This window comes from Mastigoproctus giganteus, chromosome 4, assembly GCF_048544385.1.
Source record: "Mastigoproctus giganteus isolate SK-2022 chromosome 4, ASM4854438v1, whole genome shotgun sequence".
NCBI lineage: Eukaryota > Metazoa > Arthropoda > Arachnida > Uropygi > Thelyphonidae > Mastigoproctus > Mastigoproctus giganteus.
Window position 1 is genome coordinate 127,927,287 of NC_143578.1, and position 24,514 is coordinate 127,951,800.

The 24,514-nt window shown below is 36.7% G+C and overlaps 2 protein-coding genes across 2 annotated transcripts in view; one reads left to right on the top strand and one right to left on the bottom strand.

The window, feature by feature from the left end:
- Positions 1-24,514, top strand: part of RpL32 (Ribosomal protein L32) — a 92,281-nt gene that overhangs the window by 19,131 nt on the left and 48,636 nt on the right. The gene's annotated exons all lie outside the window — the stretch shown is intronic.
- Positions 10,973-11,551, bottom strand: LOC150087053 (general transcription factor II-I repeat domain-containing protein 2-like). The gene has a single exon (XM_090372360.1). It carries the CDS (start codon positions 11,549-11,551, stop codon positions 10,973-10,975), a length of 579 nt encoding a protein of 192 aa, XP_090228486.1.

Consider the following 24,514-nt stretch of genomic DNA (forward strand, 5'->3'; position numbering starts at 1 on the left):
ATAGTCCTCTTCCCCATGAAGTTTTTATGAAGAATGTGCAGTGATTACATTTTTCAACCTTCTAAGTATCTTGATTTTGCCCAACTTTACATTTTCATTATCTTCAGTCTTTGAGAAGTTGTTCCTGTAATGAAGTTTTTAAAATCGTTGTGTATCATCTTGTTCTGTTGTTCCTTCGCTGCATGTATTAATGTAACATTCTGCCAAAGAATATAAATTAGTCCCAATTTTAATGCTTTCTTTATGGATTTTTCTGTCACTGAATGCATGTTATGTAATTAGGAACTTGAGTGATGGACCCAGCGTTGATACAGCATTGCATTTACATGTCCACTGCAGTTGTCTGAGTAAAAGGTAATCTCGATATCAGTACTGTTCATTGATCTAGCAGTCTACTAAATGTTTCAAACGCAAGTGCCAATTTCTATGGGCCCCAGTTACCTCCACCATCGTGCCAGAAGAAACACTGCACTTTATTACTTAAGTTCTTAAATCATAAAATTATAGCAGTTTAATTTAGAATTGTAATAGAATCAGGAAATATTGCCCCTTGTGGGCAGGCAAAGACTGCTTGAAGGTTGTAACAAGCGACTACTTTTCATTCATCTTTAACTTATCATTGTCTTACTCCACTTGGGAAAATTGCTTTTCTTTTTGTTGTTCATCATAATTTGTCTTCTTTTTTCTTTTTTCCTCTTTTTCTACATTTTTGTAGGCAGTACTAAGTACTATAGGTTCTAATACCTCTCGTGTTTGGGGTTCACATAAAAAAAAAAAATGCATATATATCATTTAAAAAAATAATTCATGAGGAGGATTCCAAGTTGGATGAATAATGAAGTTGCCAGATTACTTGAACAGAAAAAGACAGCATGGAAAAGTTAGAAATAAAAAGTACTGAAGCCTATAACAATTGCAAATTGATCTGTAATAGTGCCACAGAAGGTTAGGCTGGCAAAGACAGATTGAGAAATCGCTAGCAAAGAGTAGGATTTGGAATTCTTTACGTAAGTGCAAAGAAGAGAAGAGCAAACCAGATCGGACCCTTGTGTAATGAACATGGGATAGTATTAGATTCCCCAGCTGATGTAGTAGTAATAGTGGCATGTGATGCAAGAAAGCAAGTGTATGAGCTTATGCAGCATCAGCCAAAAAAAAAAAAAATCACATTCCCTGTAAATGCCTGTCCAGTTCCTCCTTAAATTTATTTAACCTATCAACTTCCACAACAGATTTTCCAGCAATTAACCCCCTGCTGGCTAAAGGCAAATTTCCGCACATCTATTCTACACCTGTCTTTTCTTAATTTGAATTTATGCCCCCTTAGTTTTGTAATCTGAACAAGTGGAAGGATCCCATCAGAATTCAGTGTGCTAAACCCATTCAAGGCCTTATACACCTCAATCAGATCACCGCGCAGGTGCCTAGTCTCCAGCCACTGCAATTTGTGGAACTTAAGCCTCTCTTGGTAAGAGGATCCCTTCATTCCCCTCACCAATCTTGTTGCCCTTCTCTGTACACACTCAAGCAAATCTACATCCTTCCTGAAATGAGGCCTCCAGACCTGTACGCAGTACTCAAGGTGTGGCCTGACCATTGCCTTATACAGAGGGACAATCACCTTTTCCCTGCTAGCAAAATTCCTATATATCATTGACAAAACCCCATGACCTGCTCTGTCAGCCTGTCTGCATTGCTCAGAAAACTTCATATCTGCCTGCACAATTAGCCCAGGTCTTTTCATTTTCTACCACCTTAAGTGTAGTACCACACAGTTGGTACATTTCTCTGGAGTTACTTCTACCCATATGCAGTACTCTGCATTTGTCAAGGTTAAACTTCAGTTGCCACTTCCTCGCCCATCTGCCCAAATTATCTAGATCCTGTTGCAGTAGCACACTGCCATTACTGTCATTAACAACCCCTTTGTGTAATCTGCAAACTTTGACACTAAGCCTGATATATCATTGATAAATATACAAAACAACAGTGGACCTAACACCGAACCCTGTGGGACTCCACTAATAACATTAGTCCAAGAAGAGCAGCACCCATTGATTACCACCCTCTGTCTTCTCCCACTCAACCATCCTTTTATCCATTGTAGCAACTTACCCTTAATACCATTCCGCTCCAATTTGTACAGTTGTCTTCCATGCGCAACAGTGTCAAAAGCTTTCCTGAAATCCAAATATATGATATCAAAATTATTTTTTGCATCCATTTCCTTTGTAACCACATCATAATATCCTATGAAATTTGTCACACAAGACTTTCCCTTGACAAACCCATGCTGTGTCTGAATTGCTGCAGTCTTCTCTAGATGATCCTGCAATGCATCTTTAACCGGTGACTCCATTATTTTACCCAGAACAGAAGTTAAACTAACTGGTCTGTAATTACTCGTGTCACCCTTCGATCCCCCTTTGTGAATTTGGAAAAAATTGGACATCTGCAATCTGTGGGGACCTTCCCTGAGTCCAAGGATGCTCTTATAATTATGGTTAAGGGTTTGCTTAGTTGCTTTGTTGCCTCCTTTAATATAACTGGATAGATCCCATCCACCCCAGGTGCCTTTCTTATGTTTAACTTCAACATCAGGTGGGGAATCTGATCAGTAGATTCCCCAGCAGATGAATTTAACTGTTACTTTGCATTGATATTTACAGAAGAAAAACCCTTTATGCCAATAAGAAATTATGGGAGTGAAGTTGAAAAATATGTAATTAATGATATTGAAATTTCACATGATTATTTAATAACTTTCAACCCTACAGGTGAGTAAGGCCCCTGGGGTTGAAGGTATATACCCTGTAATTTTAAGCAAGGCAGCAAGTGAGTGCATTAAACTAATTATGAGAGCATCAGTGGAAATTGGCACCTCCGTAGCCAGGTGGGAAGAAGCAGCAGTGCGTAGCACATGCTTCTTGATTAGACCGGGGTTCGAGCCCGTCACCACCAAATACGGAGAATGCGGAAAGGTCAGGGAATGACCACTGCATATCCTGGAGCAATATAGTTAATGCTCCTTAAAAAAACCAAACTATCAGTGGAATCAGGAGAGATTCTGTTGGATTGGAAATGCGCCAATATTTAAGGGCTGTTCTAAGAGTGTATCAACATGTAGTTGAAAATCGCCAACTGGTTGGTCTGACTTCAGTAGTAATGAAAATCAGAGGCAATGATCAAGGGTGGAATTCTGGATCATTTAGATAGGAATGGAGATCTGAAGGATATGCAGCAAGGTTTTTTAAAGGGAAATCATGTTTAACTAATCTGGTTATCTGTTTTGACAGAGTCACTCTTGAGCTAGATTTAGGGAATAATTTTGACATTTGTTTGTTTAGATTTTGTCAAAGCATTTGACACATGAGCAGTTACTTTAAGCTGCAACAGGTTGGACTCTCAGGGGAAATCCTTAGATGGATAGCCGGATGGCTGCAGGGCAGGAGGCAGAGGGTTGTGATAAATGGTTATTCCTCAGATTGAGTTGGTGTAAGAAGTGAGATTTTCTCCCAAGGATCAGTATTAGGACCATTGTTTTTGATTTCAATAAATGATATCTATGAAGGGATAGAGGGTGCGATGTCTAAATTTGCAGATGATATAACGATCGGTTAATGATCATCAACAAGCAGAGCAGAGCATTCTTAAGAATGACCTAGATAGACTTCAGGAATGATCAGAAAAGTGGCAGCTTTGCTTTAATCCAGCAAAGTGCAAGCTTAAGCCTGGGGAACAGTAACCTCAAAATAACTTGTGCGATTGGCGTTGAACTAAAGTCGGTAGTGGAAAAAACGACTTGGGAGTTAAAATACATTCAGACAGTTCTCTGAGCACTGTAGACAGACTACAAGTAAGGCCCATGATGTCCTATCAATGATTCATTGAACATTTGCTAGTAGAGATAAATATCATAATCTCATTATATAAGGATATTGTTAGACCACACTTGGAATACTGTGTTCAAGTAAGGAGACCGCACTTGAAAAAGGACTCTTCTTGAAAGGGTCCAAAGACAGGTAACTTGCCTGGTGAGATTGGCAAAAGGGCATATGAGGAAAGACTTCAAATATGTGGGTTGCACCAGCTTGGAAACTAGGCCTTAGAGGAGACTTGATTGATGCGTTTAAGGCTCTGAGTGGTAAAAGTAAAATAAATGAGGACAAATTTTCTTTCTTCTAAATGATTCTAGAACTAGGGGCCATATTCCGGTTATGGGGGAGAAGTTTAGACCGGATTGCAGGAAGTTTTATTTTCCAGTGAGTTTTAAATTACTGGAATAAGTTACCTACACAAGTGGTAGAGGCTGATAGTTTGGAGAAATTAAAGATCAGGTGGATATTTCCCAATGGGAGGAGGGAAATGCATTGGTTGTCTATTTCCTTTCTTTTATTAATTATTTATTTAATTTTATTATTTATTATTTTACTTTTGTAGGTTTTTGTAGCATAAGCCTTAGGCTTCCTTGTACCATATTACCATTGTTAATAATATAACAAGACATCTTTCCCTCCCACCCATTAAATGGGTAAGATCTCTCTTTAAAATTCTGTATATAGCCATGTTGAAAGGCAAGGATTTATTCCTTAAAAGAATTAGCATGCATTGCATGTTAATGCCTAGGAAAATTTTGAACCAGTATTCCAAGAAAAAATCTGTATACATGAACGAACCTTGGTATATAACTACTTAAAAAAAACATTTCTTGCTATCGAGTGAAAGTGACAAGTGATGGCATGGAAAAATTGCCATTTTACTTCAGTAAAAAGGCTAGAAGCTGCTGTTGCTAAAGCAGTTACAGAAGTAATGTCAAACATCACAGTGATTTTATTGAATGTACAGGGTGTTCAGACTTTCTTTTTAGAACTAAAATGTTATTGTGTGAATAGGATAAATGATACAAATTCAAAACCACGTCCATGTTGATAGATATCTTCAAGCTTTTGTTTAACATGTATTGATTTTCCTGGGCTTTGCATGAAACACTCAAACCAGCTCAGCTGTGTCGCACTGACTTTTGTTCTGCTGTCTATTTGGCAGTGATGGTTATACAAATAGGCATCCTTTATGGATTTTCCCTTTCAATGCAGAAATGTAGGTCTACTGTGTGCTTCTTTTTAAACTGTTCAAATTTTATGAATAACAGCTGTGGCAGACTGCAGCTTGTGGAACCAAAGTATGGATTGTGCCATCTTGGGGATTGGTAAATTATGCTATGGTTAGTTTTGCAATTATGCTATTGCCTAGTGTAGAGCCCAGTTTTCCAGTTAGTGAATTAAATCTTGAAGTATTCCATATCCTCTGGAAGTGGTTTCATATTTGTATCATGTACCCTATTCACACAATGTCTTAGTTTTGTAATGAAGGTTTGTGGCTGGTGTACCATATGACTAATAATAACAAAAACATTAATCCATGAAGAGCAGTGTCCATTGATTACCACTCTGTCTTCTTCCACTCAACCATCCCTTTGTACATTGTAACAGGATCCTGAGCTGGCTATCATCATTTTTCTCTTTCTTGGTGATTACCCTTCTCTCTCTCTCTCTCTCTCTCTCTCTCTCTCTCTCTCTCTCTCTCTCTCTCTCTCTCTCTCTCTCAGGGTAATTTTTTTTTTTTTGGCTGGTGCAGCATAAGCCTTCCTTGCACCATATGGCACGATAATAATAACTTGCCTTTAATGCCATACTCCTAATTTGTACAGTAGTCTTCCATGTGCAACAGTATCAAAAGAATTCCTGAATCTAAGTACATGATATCAAAATTTTTTGCATCCATTTCCTTTGTGACCTCATAGTATCCAATCAAATTGGTCAGACAAGACTTTCCCATGCTGTGTCTGAATTATTACTGCAGTATTGTCTAGATCCCAGGTCTCAAACTCAAATTGCATACGGGCTGAATGCACAATCTGAAAGCAGCTGATGGGCCGGAATTTTTTTTTTAGCAAAATGAGTGTATATATATATTGCACTGCACTGTACTTACCCCTCATGTATGGTACCACCCCTTTATAACCTGGTGTTACGCCTGGTGTTCCCCTCTAAGCCCCTTGAGGGGGAAATGGTATCCTGTGTGTTATCAGACACTCAGCCTAAAACACTGATGGATCCAATATCTCTCTATTACAGAAGACTTAGGAGAAGTCCGGTTGGCCTGCCTCCCTAAAATCCACTCATGCACACCTTCTCGATGGTAAGCCCTGTTACATCACTTAGGTGGCAATGAACGTGTAGAGTGGTTCTCTTCAAGATGCCTGGTCAGCGTGAAGAAGAAAAGACCAAACCCTCCAGCATATGACAGCACAACAAAGCAAATGGCCCTCAGTTCCCAGCACCTTTCACTCTCCCTCTTACGGCAGCGAGAGGATCAGAGTGGAAGCAGAGGGTGCTAAGAATCTCTGGGTACGACCAGGCTGCCATGCACGGAAACTGAACTTGGCCTGTTAAAACGTTAGATCACTCATCGGTGAAGACAGGATATTAGAGCTGGAAAAGGAATTAGAAAATGTGAATTGGAATATCATTGGTTTGGCTGAAACAAGAAGAAGAAATGAATCACTTATAAGTTTATCAAGTGGAAATCTGCTATACACCAATGGAAACAGTGAAAGGAGCGAAGGTGGAGTTGGGTTTCTGGTCCATAAAAATTTTAAAAATAACATTTTGGAATTCAAAAGTATATCACCAAGGGTGTCAAGACTAATACTCAAGATTTCTAAAAGGTACAAGCTAAAGATTATAATGATTTATGCACCAACATCAAGCCATTATGATGAAGAGGTTGAAGAAATGTACACCGAAATTGAGTCTTCTAGATGAGCAGAAAACCCACCACCCAATCATTATGGGGGACTTCAATGCTAAAAACACAAAACAGCGCAGAAAGAGGAACTATAGGAAATTTTGGAATTGGTGAAAGACTTGTGGAATTTGCAGAATCTCAAGGACTGTCAGTAATGTTCACTCTTTTTCAAGAAAAGGGTGAACAGAAAGTGGACATGGAAGAGTCCAAATGGATTAACAACTAATGAAATTGACTTCATCCTCACTAACAGAAGATATATTGTGAATGATATTACCATTCTGGCCGACCAGGCTAGCTGGGTGGGTAAAGTGCCTGCCTGGCAACCCAAAGGTCGCGGGTTCGATTCCCGCCTCGGGCTTGGATCAAAGTACTGCAAAAACCTTGGGAAGTGCATTATGGCCACAGAAGCCTATCCACCAACAACTACCAAAAAAAAAAAAAAATTTACCATCCTGAATAAGGTAAATGTTGGAAGTGATCACAGAATGGTAAGATGTACACTTGATATAGATGTAGGAAAGGGAAAAAACTGACTCGAGTAAATAATACAAAGGTCTTTGAGATAACAGAGGAGGAGAAAAAGCAGTATGTAATGGAACTTAAGAACAGGTTTGAGCTTCTGCAGACTGCTCAGGACCAAGATATCAACGAGGAATATTACAACTTTCTGAAAGTGGATTTCTGATTTTTGATAAAGCCCAAGGATATTGGGCTTTATAGGGAAAAAGAAATCCAAAGAAGAAAAAATTAGTCAAGAAACACTTGTCATGAGGAACCGAAGACGACAAATGAAGAGCAAAAAAAACTGACAGGGAAAAAATTGAGTATACTGAGTTATGCAAAGCCATTAGAAAGAGACTCAGAGAGGACATAAGAAGATTTAACACAAGAAAAGTAGAACAAGCATTAAGGGAAAACAAAGGATTTAAATCAGCAGCCATGAGCAGTAATACAGAAAGACTACTGAAACTGAAGAATAGCGATGGTGTACTTATAAACAGCAGAGAAGGCATAATTCAAATAGCAGAAGACTACTATAGAGAATTATACAAGGAGTGAGGGAATGATGCCAGCAGTGGAGAAGATGGATTGCAAAGTAGCAACACATACGACATATTCTTCCTGATGAGGTAGAACATGCATTGAAGAAAATGAAGAATCAGAAAGCCCTGGGTTGTTAAAATTGGGAGGAAGAGACATAACACAAAACTGGCAAGGCTCTTCACAAAGTGCATTAGAAAAGGTGTGATGCCTAAGCAGTGGAATAATGCAATCATAGTTTTGCTGCATAAGAAAGGAGATAAATCAGAAATTGGAAATTATAGACCAATTAGCTTGTTATCCCACATCTAAAAGTTGTTCACAAGAGTCATTACTAACAGATTAGAAAGAATACTTGATGAGAATCAACTGAAAGACCCAGCTGGCTTTAGGACAGGATTCTCAGCTATGGATCACCTTCACGTAATATCACAGCTAATGGAGAAAGGAAATGAATAAAAAAAACACCATAATGCCTGGCATTTGTGGATAATGAAAAGGCATTCGACTCCATACAGCATAATGCAATGTTCCGGGCGCTGGAAAGACAAGGCATAGAGATTTATTTGACTAGACAAAGACCGTAGCAAGTTTAAAATCAAGAAAGGAGTTTGACACAATATCTCCGAAGCTGTTTACTGCTGCCCTTGAGGAAGCTTTCAGAAGATTAGACTGGTCGCAGAAAGGAGTCAATGTGAACGGAGAGTACCTAAACCATTTACGATTTGCAGATGACATTGTGGTCATAAGCCACGATCCCAAAGAATTCGAGGAAAATCTTAATCAGTTATGCACAGTTAGTAAGGATTTTGGACTAAAGATGAATATGGCTAAAACAAAAGTAATGATGAACAAGTATGCCACAGAAAGGGAAATAATGATTGAAGGAGCAGTAATTGAAAAGGTGGAGTCATATACTTATCTGGGACAAGTTATTAGCTGTAATAATGAATAATGGCTGGAAGTGAAGAGAAGAATAAATTTTGGATGGATAGCATTCAGGAAATATAGTCACATACTGAAGATCAATATCCCAGTTTGTCTGAAACATAAAATAATGAACCAACGTATACTCCCCACCATGACTTACGGAAGTGAAACTTGGGCACTCACCAAAAGAATGGAAGGGAAGCTGAGAACTACACAGCGAAGAATGGAACGAATTATATTGGGACTGTTAGATAAGAAGAGAAACACATGGATTAGGCAGCAAACTCAAGTAAAGGCCATTCTTATCAAAACTAAAGAACTAAAATGGTCTTGGGCAGGACACATAGCTCGAAGACATGATGACAGATGGACTAAGAAAATAACAGAATGTTACCCAAGAGGAGCTAGAAGAAAACCTGGAAGACAAAGGCGGAGATGGATAGATGAAATTCATGAGTTTTTAGGTAGTAAATGGATCGCCAGTGCTCAAAACAGAAGGAACTGGAAAGTTGCTGGAGAGGCCTTCATCCTGCAGTGGATTGAAAATGGCTGATGATGATGATGTTACGCATGATGTGTGTGTGTGTGTTGTGTGTAAGTTTATAATAAGTTTGGAAATTTTACTTTTAAAATTTAATTTGCCTCAAGCATGGTTTAATTGAAAATGTATTTCAATAATGTTCAATTGTATTTTCTACAATGTTTTTCTCTATACTTACTTTTTATTTCTCAAATTTTTCTCCTTCTCTCCCTGGCTAAAATTGAGACTTTCTTTGGTTAAATTTTCTTTTCTATTTTCTTTATATGCCCAGTCACTAAATATTTATCAAAACATACGTAAACAATAATAACACAAAGGAAAAAATTCAAATTTATATTTTCTATCTGAAATCTAAAGGTTGGTACCTGCAAGAAATTTCTGTTGGTTACACTTTGTAATTCAAACGTATTGACAGCTAAATATTAAATTTTCAGACGACATTGATTTCAAATAGTTCTAATATGTTTAATTAACCACTAAATAACTTACTTTTAACTTAAACTAAAAATAAACAAATTATGAAGACTTTCCACGTGGGACAAAACTTGAGAATAAATAATGGCAGCCTATTCTCTTTCTTTTATTTATTAAATTTTTCTTCGACACACAAAAAAATACTTATGTTTGTATGTAAATAATTATAAACTATTTCTTACTACAACTTGACATTTGATGGCGTTTCGATTCTGATAAAGTTTTGTAGCCTTGGAGAAAAATTACTAGAAACAACATCACGGATTGTAGATGCTCATCGGTCAATCGGGTTCTTTTCTTATACTTATTAATTTTCAACTGCGAAAAAAAACTGTTCACGTATAAATGTACTCCCAAACAAAGCGATTATTCTTATTGCAAAAATTCATAACTTAGGGTATTTATCTTTTGACAAGTACGAATAAAAGTTAATCAAATCTGTATCTTCAAATCTTTGAATAAGATTTATATCACACTGTAAATTAGCTCCATTTGTAGATTTTCTGGTGTGTTATTCACATTCGTTTTTAATGGTAATGAATATAATGTAAAATCGGACTCCAAATCATTTAAATCTAAAATCTTTCTTCAAATTCTTATCAGAATAATGCTAGTTTTCTTGCATATTCTTGATTTTTCATTTGAAATAATAGGGCAGGATTTAAGTTTTAGGAAATGTACGAAATTTTTTGATTCCAGTTGTGTTTCCCATAATTGCAATTTAATACAAGCATACATGTCAGTGATAAGTTTATTCTTTCCTTGCAGCTCTTTATTGAGAATATTTAAATGGCTGGTTAAGTCAACAAGAAATGCTAAATCTGTTATCCATGTATCATTATGTAGCTCGTAGATGGTTTTATTTTTTTGTGTAATGAAAATTTTGATTTCATTTATTAAATCAAAAAACCATTTTAATACAGCTCCTCGACTTAACCACCTCACCTCGTTATAATAAATCATTTCTCCGTACTCACTTTCAATTTCTTCAAGCAACAAATTCTTGATGATTCAGAGCTCATCCATGGATAAAGTTTACTGTTTTAGTTACTGTTTCCATAACATTATCCATCTGCAAACTTTTGGCACAAAGTGCTTCTTGATGAGTAATGCAGTGTATAGTACAAAAATTATTCTGAAATTTTTTTTCTTTCACTATATTTCTTAATTTTATTGCTACTCCAGTTTTTTACCAACCATAGCAGCTGCACCATCACTTCCAAATGCAACCATTTTATCCCAACTTAATTTATATTTATCTATTACAGTTTTTATTTCAGATAAAATATCCTGTGCACCACTTTTTCCTTTCATAGGAATTATTTCCAATAATTCCTCAATTACTTCAAATTCATCAGTAACACCTTGTACGAAAATGGTAAGTTGTGCTATATCTGTGATGTCAGTACCCTCATCAACTGCTATTGAGAATGCTGCAAAATCTATACTTTTTTCTTTTAACTGACATCGTAAATCACTAGCGATTTCATTAATACGTTCTGATACCGTGTTGGCTGGCAAACTAATATTTTTAAATAATTGTTGTTTGTCAGGACAAAAGTTCAGCAGACTTAAACAATCTTTAAGGAATTCACCATCAGTAAATGGTTTTGATCGTTTTGCAATGATGTGTGTGAGAGCAAAACTTGCATTGAACTGTTGCTTCACTGGATTTATTTGCTTCAGTAAAAAAATTGTCGTCGTAAGCCAGATTTCAGAAACTAACTTTTTTTCTCTCAATTTGCCTTCCAACATTTTAAATTTTTCTTTATGATTCGTTTCGTAATAGCGACATTAATTGTATTCTTTTGGAACCGATATTCCCTTATTACCAATAAAACATACAAATTTATTGTGCACAACACCCCAAAAGTACATCATTTCCCATTTATCTTGAAAAACACATCCTTCTTTGTCCACTTTTCTTTTACCATTTGTTAAAAATGGTAAAAGAAAAATGGCTTGCAGTTTAATCTTTTAATTTAACAAGATGAATTTTCATATGAAAGCAACACTCAAAAGTTATGCACAATTTTAAACGATAGGTATTGATATATAATGTAGAATCTGCATTATATCAATACCTATTGTTTATCGTTAGATCTACATTGTAGATCTAACGATAAACAATTGTTGTTAGATCTACATTGTAGATCTAACAACAAGCACAAATAGAGCTTTTATAAGCCGTATGTTAGTTTGTCTCCATCTATATAGCAATATGAGCTGTGCATCCAGTTAACCAACTAGTGACTGACTCAAGGAAAATATATATCAGAAGTACCAACTCAATAAAAAAAAATTGGAAACACCAGAATACTGAAACGCATTTCTTGACGAAAGTGAAGAAAACCACTGGAAACTTAGGGAAACCCACTGGGCAAAACTGCCTTCCTGCATTCTTGGTAAACGTTGCATGTTATCGGTAGTGGCAGTAGAAGTCTATGTATTGATTAGTTTTTTCTCATTATTAAAAGTGGATTATTGGAGTTAATGAGTAATGCCTTCGCAGCTATAATTTACTTACAGGTACGCCCTTCAGACTGCCTCAGTCTTGGTATTTATTCCACCTTCCGGCTATTTTAAAATAGGAAATAATTTCTACAGATGGTGGGTGTTATCAATAGTGGCAGTAGAAGTAATTTTTCTATTTTAAAACCAAGGGGGAAGGGGGAAATAAACATCTTAAGACTGAAGCAATCTGGAGGGTGTACCTGAAAGTAAATTTTGGCCATGAAAACACTCATTAACTTCAATAATCTGCTATCAATAATGAGAAAAAAACTAATCAATACATTGTTATTGACTTCTACTGCCACTACAGATAACATGCACCATCTGTTTACTGAAAATGCAGGGCAAGTTTTCCATGGTTCTAATGTTGGCTTTCTTTACCTCAGCCCATTTTTCTTCTCTGCCTCGAGTATCATTAATTCATCTGACACCCATTTATGCCTAAACCTTGAACAGTATTTTTTTAATTGGTATGAAATGCCTAGTCACAACACCCAGTGTGTAGAATTTGAAAACTGTGATTACCAGTCACCTTTACCAAAGCAATGGTTATTCCTGAGTTTCATTTTTGGGGCTATTTTTTTCTGCCCACCATATGTAACATATGGAAATCCTCAGTGATCAAAATTATGCAGTCCATTGGTAGAGATGGGTTTTTCCCTCCTCTTTCTCTTCTGGAAACAGCTCCTGAGTTAGGCAATTTTAGTAGTAGTAGTAATGGCAAATGAAGCAAGCAAGCTTAAATAGCATTAGTCGTAAAAAAAAAAAAAACCTTGCACAGTTCACCCATCTGTACCTTCCAAGAATTTGTCCAGTTCTTCCTTGAATTTTTTTTTTAACCCATACATTTCCACAACTGATGGATGGATGCCTGTTCCAACAATCAACTGCCTGCTGGATGAAGGCAAACTTCCATGTCTATCCTGCAAGGTTCCTTCCTCAGCTTGAATTTATACCCCCTCATGTCTGTAGTCTCATTAAGTGGAAGAATATCATTAACATTCAGGCTTTAAATACCTCAATCGTATCTCCCTGCAGGTGCCTGGTCTCAATATGCTGCAATTTGCAGAACTGAATCCTTTCTAGGTAAGACCACCCTTTTGTTCCTTTCACCAATCTGGTTGCCCTTCTCTGCAATCCTTCCAGCAATCTGCATCACTTCCCTGAAAAAAAAAAAAAAAAGCCTTGCACAGTTTCGCCCATCTATATCCTCTACATAGTACTCAAGATGTGGTGTAACCATGGCCTTGTACAAAAGGATAATTACCTCCTTATCGCTGGTAGCAAAGTTTCTGTATCATTGACAAAACCCCATGAGCTGTATTGGTAGCATGTCTGTGCTGTTTAGAACTTCATGTCTGATTGCACAGGTTCCTCCAGGCCTTTTTCATTCTCTACTATCCTGTAGTATCTATGGGGTTACTGCTACCCATGTGTATTTGTCAATGTTGAACTTCAGCTGCCATTTCTCAGCACATCGACCCAATTTTCCTAGATCTTGTTGCAGTAGCTCATCCTGGTGACTGTCGTTAACCTCCTGCCAACCTAGTATCATCTGCAAACTTAGGCATTGAGTGTGATATACCTTCATCAATATCATTTATAAATATTGTAAACAACAATGTGCCCAGCACTGAACCCTCAAGTGCTAGGCACATCGTGCTGCCCTATCCATAGAAATAGCTTGCCTTTAATGCCACATTCTCCAGTTTTTTGAACAGCAGTCTTTTTTGTGCAACAGTATCAAAATCCTTCCTGAAATCCAAGTACTGCATATGATGTTAATTTTTTGTATCCAGTTCCTTGGTCACTGTATCATAGTAAGACAAGTAGTTACAGTAATTAGAAGAGCCCAATCTGATAGGCCTATCAGATTGGGCTTGTCTAACCACCCCTTAACAAATGCATGCTAATGCATTTGTTAAGAGGTGGTTAGATTCCATTATTTTCCCCGGAACAGACTTTAAGCTGACAGGTCTGATTTCTCATGTTGCCTTTTGATTCACCTTTATTGATTTGGGGATACATTTGCACATCTACAGTCAATAGGGATAACTCTTGAATCCAAGGATACTCTCATAATTATGGCCAAGGGTTTGCTTACCTCCTTTGCTTGTCTTCCTTAATGTAATTGGTTAGATTCTATCCATCCCAGGTGCCTTTTTTTATCCATCCTCAACTTCTCCACTTTCATTTCAGTTATCACAAATTTGATAAACTTCTGGCATCCCCTTTGCTAAAGAATTCCTCATGTGTGAATGTTGATGCAAAATACTTGTTCCATTTGACTGCAACCCATAGACATCAAGTGGCCCAATGTGATTCACCCCTTCCTTCTACTACTATTGTTAATATAACCATAAAAGTCTTTGCTGTTTTTCTTTGCCAGCAACTTCTCATCTGCCTTAGCTTGTGACTTGATTACAGCGTAATTTATATCTATCATGGGCTTCTGTATCACTTGGTAATTTGTGCGCTGAATGCCCTTTTCTTCTCACTCTGAGTCTCATTAGTTCATCTGACTTCCATTAGGTCTAAGCCTAGAAGAACATTTTCAGTTGCTATAAAAAGCCTAGTAGGTTCTGCGATTACTTTCCTGAATGCTTCCCATTTAAAATTTGCTGTTAGTAACATCAGTTGGTCCTACTGTGTAAATTAAAAGCTGTCTGAGACCCCTGTAGTCACCCTCAAGCAAAAGCCTTTCCCATTTGACAGTAATTATTTTTTTAATATTTAAATTTAAAATTATTTAAATTCCACATTAGTAGACTGATTGCTGCCTTACAGTGGGTCTTTTAGCTGGAGATTCTTAATGCATGAAGAATCACTGCTGATAAACCAGATGAAGTGTATTGCTTTCTCTTCTTCCCACTGATGCTGCTTTAGAAAACGGTCATCCAAAAAGTCCACACAAGTCTTGCTAGTGTGTGTGTGTGTGTGTGTGTGTGTGTGTGACCAACCCACAAATTCCATTCAACATCTGGAAAGTTAATCTCCCATTATGGGACATTCTGATTTGCTGGCCCACTATTTTCCTGTATAGCTGTTTAGTATACTCGGTCATCAGGCCTGTAACACTTCTTAATTTTGTTTTCACAGTGCCTATATCACACCAAACTGACTTAACATTGTACTTTTCACCTGTTTCTTAACTAAGAGCATAACTCCTTCACCTCTTCTGTCATTCCTGTATACGAGCATCGTTTGTCCGAGTGACACCATGTTAATGATATTTCTACAATGTCTGCATTTGATGACTTAATCAGTACTTTAAATTCATCAGATTTTATTTACAATTTCCCCAACATGAGTGAACATGTTCTTACTCTTAGTTAACAGCCCATGTATTTATTTGTTCCATGACAATCCACAGCTGAGCCCCAAGTCCCAGACACCCTGCTTTCCGGGCTGCTGCAATCTTTCTACCAATAGTAGAAAGTGTCTTGCACGTACCAAGGCATTGGTATGTGCAAGAATCTTTCACCTGTGCTCTAGTTAAGGAATTAGTCTGTTAGTCTAGTTAAGCAATTCCCTTGCCAAGTGATCCACTACAGTGGAACTGGATCAGACAGCCCAAATAAGTTTGCAAACATTCCTTACTGGCAGTAAAATGTCAGTTTGCAGATGACGTAAAAATTAGCATAGTCGTTAATGGGCAGTGCTCCTTCAGGATGACTTGAATGGACTTCAAAGATGACTAGAGAAGTGGCAGTTATGTTTTTATGCTGCTAAATGCAAGGTTTTAATGCTGCTAAATGCAATAGGGAAATAGCAACACTCATATTCAACCCCAACATTTGAATTAAAAACAAGGAGGAAATTGATCCTGTAGTTACAATATGGGCAGATATCAAGTTTTCTAAACAGTGTAAACAAGCAGCCAGACAAGCCCATGATGTCCTATCAATGATTTATCAAACATTATCCTGTAGACATAGTGGAGGTTATAATCCACTGTATAAGGCAATTCTTAGACTACATTTTGAATACTGTATTCAAGTGGAGATGTCACTTGAAAAAACAAAGCTTCTTGAAAGGATTCAAAGATGGATTACTCTAATAGTGAGATTGGTAAAAGGATGAGCATGTGAGGAAAGACTTATGTGGGCTTACAGAGCTTGGCAACCAGGCACCTCAGATGTTCTGGACTCAAATGGACTCAATCTTGGGAATGTTTGATTGTTTTGGAGGTTGAGAAGACGAAAAAAGATATTTGTTGACATTAGACTTTAAATTCTGTACACTGTAATTTTCAGGAAAAGCATATAATAAATAAATAAATTTTCTGTTTATACTCCGGGACAACCAAACGGTCAGAGGAGTTTACAAGATACACAGAATACAAGAAACAGCACCGTATTCAGCAAGTCACGGACTTGAACCCCGGTCACTCAAGGCACGTGTACTTATGCACCCACGTGCCTGACCACTAGGCTACGGCGGAAGGTTGTTTCAGAAAAGGGCAGTTGAATGAATAAATGAGGAAGATGGAAAGTTGGTTCTGTGAGTTTGAAGTTGGACAGTAAATGGATGTTGGCTGGTGGCAGCATGTGTTGGGACTGCTTTGAAAGAGAGAGGGAATTATAGAAGCCAATTAAGAAGAACAGTACCCATGTAAGTATCTGTAGAAAAGGCATGCAGCAGAAACAGTAAGTCTATGAGACAGCAAGTGGAGACTCTGTTAGAGGATGTCATTAATTAACGTAACTGCCCTCTTCTGAATGGAATCTAGAAGCCTGAGAGAGCTTTTGGGGTCACTGCCCCAGATGTGGGAACAATATTAAAGGTAGGGCGGATTTGCGATTTGTAAAGAGAACAGCTGTTTGGAAGAAAAGTAATGCCGAGAGTGAAAGAGAAAACCAAATTTTTTAGATGCAGAGGAAGCAATATTTGTAATGTGCTTGTTGCCAAGAGAGATTAGAAGTTAGTGTAATCCCCAAAAGAGAGATATCATTTAGCCTAGAAATCGGAGTGTCGCCAAAGATAAGCATAGGAGAAGAATTCTTTTTGCGAAATATAAGAAAGACTGAGTTTTAGAAGGATTGAAATCAACTAAGGTTTCTTGCCCCACTGGAGAATTACCTGGAGATCAGCATTTAAGGAATTGGTAGCAGATATCCATGAAGCTGATTGAGCAGAGCAAGGTTTCTCAAAATGGAAAGTGGCATGCAATGTGCTATCATCCACAAAACTATGGATAGGATTTCCAGTCAATGGAAGGTCATTAATATCCAAGATGAAAATAGTGGAAGGAAGAACTGAACCTTGGGGGACACCAGCATTAGAGGAGAAGTTAGAAGACAGACATCTACCATCACCCTCAGTGAGCAATAAGAGAGAAAACTGGATAACCAGTTACAAAAAAACAGTTGGCAAACCATAAGATGGAAGCTTGTTTAGAAGACCTTTATGCAAAACAATCGAAAGCCTTTGAGATGTCAAGAGCAACTGCTTGTTTCACCGAACTTTTCTATTGAATTTGTCCATAAATCGGTAGCATAAGCCAGAATATCACCAGTGGATCGACACTGGCGGAATCCGTACTGGCGATCATTGATCAGACAGAAGGTTTCTAGGTAGTTTAAGAGTTGGCAGTTAACTGATTTCTCCATTACTTTAGCAAGAAAAGTAATTGGAATGGGAGTGACTTGTCATCCTCTTTTTAGGAACTGGCTGGAAATGAGCAAATTTCCACCGAGTGAAAAAAGGAGGCAAAGAACAGAAGTAAGTTCAGGAGCACAGGTTTTGATTCGTCAAAACCTTCGTCAAAATTTGACAAGCCTTTGATTCGTCAAAATCCTTCTGACATCCTTTTCATGGAAGACCACAGGAGGTGCATTGAATGGAGCGTGTTGGGAATGGTGGGAGGTGTTTTACCAAGATCATTAATACACGAGTTGGAAGAAAAATGACACTACGGCGGATTTTTTCTTTCGATTTTTTTGATTGATTGTATCGTTGACTCATTGATTTTATAATGTTTTGCCACTGAGGAGACACTTTCACCATTAGAAATTGTCTAATAACTCAATTTTATTCGCTAATGTCATCACCTTCTTTTATCTTTTCCCATTTCCCTCGTTATTCGTAGCCATATTTTTGTACGTGTTAGAAAGAACTTGTCCACAATAGTCACTTTCGTCTGTTAACACACTCGAAAAAGTGTTTTACACTGCAAAATGGTAGATTTATCACTTTTGTAAGCATGTCAATTTATAAATTGATAAATTTATTCAATTTATAAGCGTATAAATTAAAAGCAAACGACGAAACCTTCCATGACAAGCGCATAACACACACACCGAACAAGGTTTAGTGAGAAACATCCACGCCGTGATTTTGTCACCCCTCTCCCCCCACACACTGAGCGCTGTTTTGACCGGGAAAGATAATTTTAGCCACGCCCATTTTTTTTTTTTTTTTTTTTTTTTTTATGGCAGAAAATGAATTAAGAAAAAACGGAAAAAGCTTTAAATCTGTGGATAGAAGACCGGACTCAAAATAAAATTCCATTAAGTTCACTCATCATTTGTGAAAAGGCAAAACTCCTTTATCAACACTTTAGCGAAACTGCTGATAGCTCTGGCAGGATAAGTTTTTTAGCTAGCAAAGGCACTGGTGTGAAAGATTTGTTTTGAAATTTCTAATAAATATTACATTTAATATTAAATTGTTTCTTATTTTCATTTCGATGCCATATGCTTGCATTTCACTATGTACATATTCATATTATGAAGGTACATAAAATACATACATAGACAAAAAATTTTAGACTAGTTTTTCTTATGTACTATATTTCATGCTTTGGAATCGAACCCTTTTATTACTGTGGGAGCCATAACTCAGTATTTGCAGAATTTCTCAGGAATGTAACCCCCACGAATAGCAGGGGTTTACTGTGTGTGTATATAAATAACTACAAATTGAAACAAATTCAAAACTTTTCAGAAACTTAACATGTTCTTTTTAATCCTTGACAGACTAGTGACTACATTGTGAAACAAAAATTTAACTCTAGTTTATTTTGAAACTGATTTGGCAATTGACATGTAATATGAACGTTAAGAAACACAGGCAATTTACACTTATCGCCGAGTCTAGTTCTAATTTTGGTTATAAATAGTCCTGCAGCCGAAAAGGACCTTTCAGCTTCTACACTTGTTGATGGTATGGATTCGAGAGGGTCCATTAATTTTAATACATTTGTTTTTTCACAAGTTGCCTCAAAGATTTCGAACTCCTTGGATATATTCTTTGCAAGTGATTGACCTTCAGCTTCATGTTGAGGGTCTTTCGAAACACATTCAGTTTGTTTTTTGATTTGATGCACCAATTTCTCACAAAGCGTCTGCTGTCTTTCCCTCTCACTCTCACACTTTCTCGGAGTCCGAATGTGATGATTCAGAAGAGGAAAACCCAAGACGAATTATTATTCATTTTGCTGTAACCAACAAGGCTGACTTGCTTGGAAATGGTTGCAACTTGGTTTCTGCTATTTTTCTATTTCTTTTATAATATGTTTCCAGTTTTTATATACTTCAGTAATCCAACCAAAGCTTTTTGTCTTCTCATTTATCCTTGAAATTAGTGCTTCCTGAACTTTTCTCGAAAAGATAGAATTTTGCTCAGAAAGTTGTATGATAAAAGAAAAAAACTCCCTCTGTAAAGAAGTTTTGCATCATGACTGCAACAGTTTTGCGATCAGATTTCGATGGGTTTCAATGCACGCACAAGGTCATTAAGAGCTGTATACTCTGCTTCACATATTGGATTTTTTATGTTATAGTCAATCTTTTTTTTTTTTTTTTTTTTTCAATTTGTGAATTTAACTGTAAGAATTGTTCTAACATGGCTACCAAACTGTTCCATCTAGTTTTAGAATCGAGTACTAGACTTAAATTTTCTTGCTTGAATGAAGATTTAACATAATCCTGAAGAGTATCATTTTTCAAGGGAGACTTTAGAACCATTCGCACAATTGTTCTAACATTATTAATGATATTAGCTATGTTTAATGCACTGGAGGTCATCTTTGAAGTCACATTTTTGTTCCTTATCAGGATTGCTTTCGAAACTTAGATTTGAATCCTAATTTTCCGTTTCATCCTCTTCTAAATCTTCCTCGCTGTCTTCAGTTGTTTCTACCTCAATTACACCTTCCAAATCATTCCGTCTCTTGTATAGAACGTCGCATATTGCAAGGTGTATACCGTGGGCATAGCAAAGCTGATGTTCAATCTATCAACTGTCCGAATTTCACCGTAACACTCGCCCCATCCGTTATGCACGCAACTATATGATGCTCTATTGATAATTTAAACTCCAATAACTTCTGTTTTACTTCTTCAACCATTTCTTCGGTGTTTATTCTACCATTAATAGCAATCATTCCTAGATTCCAAAATTTATCTTTATCTTGATGAACATTGATATTTAAATAGTTCGTTTTTAAGCGACGGATATTTGTCTAGAGAAAGGCCATTTTTAACTCTTACCATTTTTTAATGATTGTTCAATTTCTTTTATTATATTTTCTTTTATAACATTATACTGTTTATACACTAATTGCATAACATGATTGGGATTTTCAGGAAGAAGCAAACCTTTTTCACTGAATGTTTGCTGAATAAATTCACTTTTACATATGGCACTGATAGGAAATCCATCTACATCTACAAGCTTTGCAATGATTTCTTCTTTTGTGTCTTTCTTTAAAAAACTAAATGTTAGCTGAGAATGAACACTTTTTAAACATTTCGAAGAGCTTTCTACAGATTCATCCCCTGCAGAACGTTTGAGGTTACAATCATTTGCCGACGTAGGCTTCTCAATAGAATGTTTAGTTTTTAAATGCCGAAGCAAGCCACTTGTAGAAAAACCTCTACATTTCAGTATTGCACCACAATGACTACACTTTTCTTCTTCATTATTATTACATTTAATGAAGTACTGCCAAACGAATGTTTTTGATCTCTCCATCATCACAAAATATTAAAACAATAAAATATATATAAAGCAGCTTAACTGCAAGAGGATATTTCTAGGACAAATGACATGTATAATCAAAAAGAGTCGAGACTCTACAAATGACGACGATTACATTACAGAGATATGTAAGAAAGTGCTGGCCTTTTGCTTTCTGCTTTATATACATATATATATATTGCAAATGTAATGTATCAAAATAAATATTTTTCTAAATTAAAATACACATCTTATTGCTGACGATATCTCAAATTATGAAGAAACTATTTATCTTGCCAACGCACGATGATTGCATATATATATATATATATATATATATATATATATATATATATATATATATATATAATGTGTGTGTAAGACTGTTAGTATTGATTATTAAAGTTAGTAATTCAGACCGGGAAATCCCGCAGCAATAATCAACCACGATCCCGAAAACAATCCCTACTTACAAGGGTTGTTTATGAGAGAGGAAAAAAACGCTGTATGGTTAGGGTTGTCCAGTATTCTTGTGGGTAAATGAACAATCTATGCGAAATCATTAGTAATTGCAAAAGTCTCAGCATCTCGACTGACTGTGTCGGTGTGACTGGAAAATGGAAGCCAGCTGGAGTTGTGAACTTAAAATCACCAAGGAAAATTACCTCACTGTTAGTTGGACTGGAGAAAGTGTGTTGCAAAGAGAGAAAGTCAGAGCTCCAAGTGATTAGCAGAGTTGGGAGAACAGTAGAGACAACAGACGAATTTGACACAATGAGGTAGAGAGATTTTAATCCAGAGAAGATCGAAGAGAGAAGATTCCAAATTACCAAGTCACTGACAGGGAATATTGGAATGGACATATACACAAGTGTTACAACCTTTGAGGCGAAAGGAATCATACAGCAAATAATTTGGGCAACTGAGATGAGCAGTAGTTGATTCAACCGATAACTGAGATTCTGTCAGAAAAATTACATGGGGTTTGGCAGACTGCAAGTGGAAATGGACATTGTTGAGATTAGAATTGAGACCACATATTTGCGAAATGAACTAGGAAGTGTTTGGGAGGTTTAGATCTTTTTGCAGATAAGCAAACTCTATTAGTTTGACAATTCATGATGTATTCAATAGTAAGAAAAAGTGGAGGGGGACATGCTGTATGAAGTAGTAAAATTTTTGGATATGCTGTAACATAGTAAAAATATACCCAGATCCTTGACATAATGTGGCCTCGACAATGTCCCCTGCACACACACACACTACTCGGACTACCTCCAGTCACTATCTGGCAGAGTAGAGGCAGCACGATTATACACAAGCTGATCCGGAAGCCTCCTAAAGAGTTACCAATAGGTTCGGTCCGGTCTGATGTACTATCTAGCGGCCAGCCTGTGAACACCATTTTAGAGCTGTACCCTCAAAATGTAAGGAAGATTGGATCTCGCCATGATGTTCATCATTACCTCAAAAGTTATCAGTCATAATGCATGATGGAAGAGTGGGGAAGGGTTGACCAGAAAGGCTCTGGAGACTAAACCTGGGTTCCACCACTTCAAGCCTCCAATAAGCAAAGTGTGGTAATATTGCATCGGTTGATGAGTCATCTACCACAAATGATACAAGAAAGCAAGTTTATATGGCATCAGCCAGAGGAAAACTTACTATAATCACCTGTCCATCCCATCCAATAGTTTGTCTAGTTTAATATTTAATTTATTCAAACTACCCACTTCCACAATGACAGTTGAAAGTTGTTCCAACAGTCAACTACCCGTTGGCTGAAGACAAACTTCCAGATATAGATTACTCCATTCAAAGCCTTAAGCATCTCACTCATCACCTCGCAGGTGCCTAAAATTGGAATATCTGCCTAGTTTGCAGATGTTCCAGTTTGTAGTACTAAGGCCCTTTCTTGGTAAGAGCAACTCTTTGTCGCACTTGCCAACCTTGTTGCTTCTTTCTAGTAGCCATACATCCTTCCTAAAATGAAGCCTCTAGACCTGTATACAGCACTCATGTGGCCTGACCATTGCCTTGTATAATGGAATAATCACCTCTTTATCCCTGCTAGCAAAATAAAATTCCTATATATCATTGACAAATGCCATAAGCAGTCCTGGCAGTCATGCTGCACTACTCAGATGTTAATGTCTGACTGCAGAATTATGCCGAGATAACTTTTTTGTTCTCCCAATTCTGATTTTGGTGTCACACAGTTGGTATGTTATTCTGGGATTACTGCTATTCATATGTATTACTTTGCATTTGTCAGTGTTAAACTTTAATTGCCATTTATCAGTTCTTAAGTTCCTGCTAACCTTTGTATCATCTGCTAACTTAGACATTAAAGTTGCATTAGACGTATACCTTCACCAATATTATTAATAAATATAAAAAATAGCAATGACCCTAGCACTGAACCATAGGTAACTCCACTAATAACATCAGTCCATGAAGAGGTGTCCATTAGTACTCACTGTCTTCTCCCGCTCTATATCTTTATCCATAGCAGGAACTTTGTCCTTAATACCAAACTGCTCCAATTTGTATAGCAGTCTTATATGCAACAGTATTAAAATCTTTCCTGAAATCTAAGTATATGATATGAATTTATTTTTTTGTGCATCCAGTTTCCATTTGTTACTGCATCATAATACTAGTTAAACCCGTTATATAGGACAGTGCTCAGGGTCCAAAGAATCTCATTGCAACATAAGTGGGATCACGTTAGAAAATTCTAGCCATTTTACAGCATTCAAACTTCATGCATATTATTAATTTTGCCCATCTCTTTTTTGCACGATATTTGCAATACTAAATCTAAGAAAATCACGCAAAAAATAATAATGGAAATAATATGCAATTGTGTTGTTTCAATCTTTTATTGATGTGCATGTACTGTGCAATAAATAATGTACAGTAGAATCCGGCTAAGTTTTCCAAGGAACTGAAAGTTTAGAACTTCTTAGAAGAGAAAATTACCTAATGGTATGAAACTACACAAATAATAATGAAAAGATACACATAATTTATGTGACAATACGAAAAAATAAATGAAATAAATAAAATTTAGTTTTAATACTTAAGTGATAATTTTTTTTAAATCTTAACATTCTGAAAAAATGAAGGCATCTTTATAGTCAACTATTTTATTTCATTTTGAATGTTTTATTTGTAATCCAACCAGTGCGTGTATTTATTCATTAAATCTAATTTTTTAGAAATAAACAAGGCGTT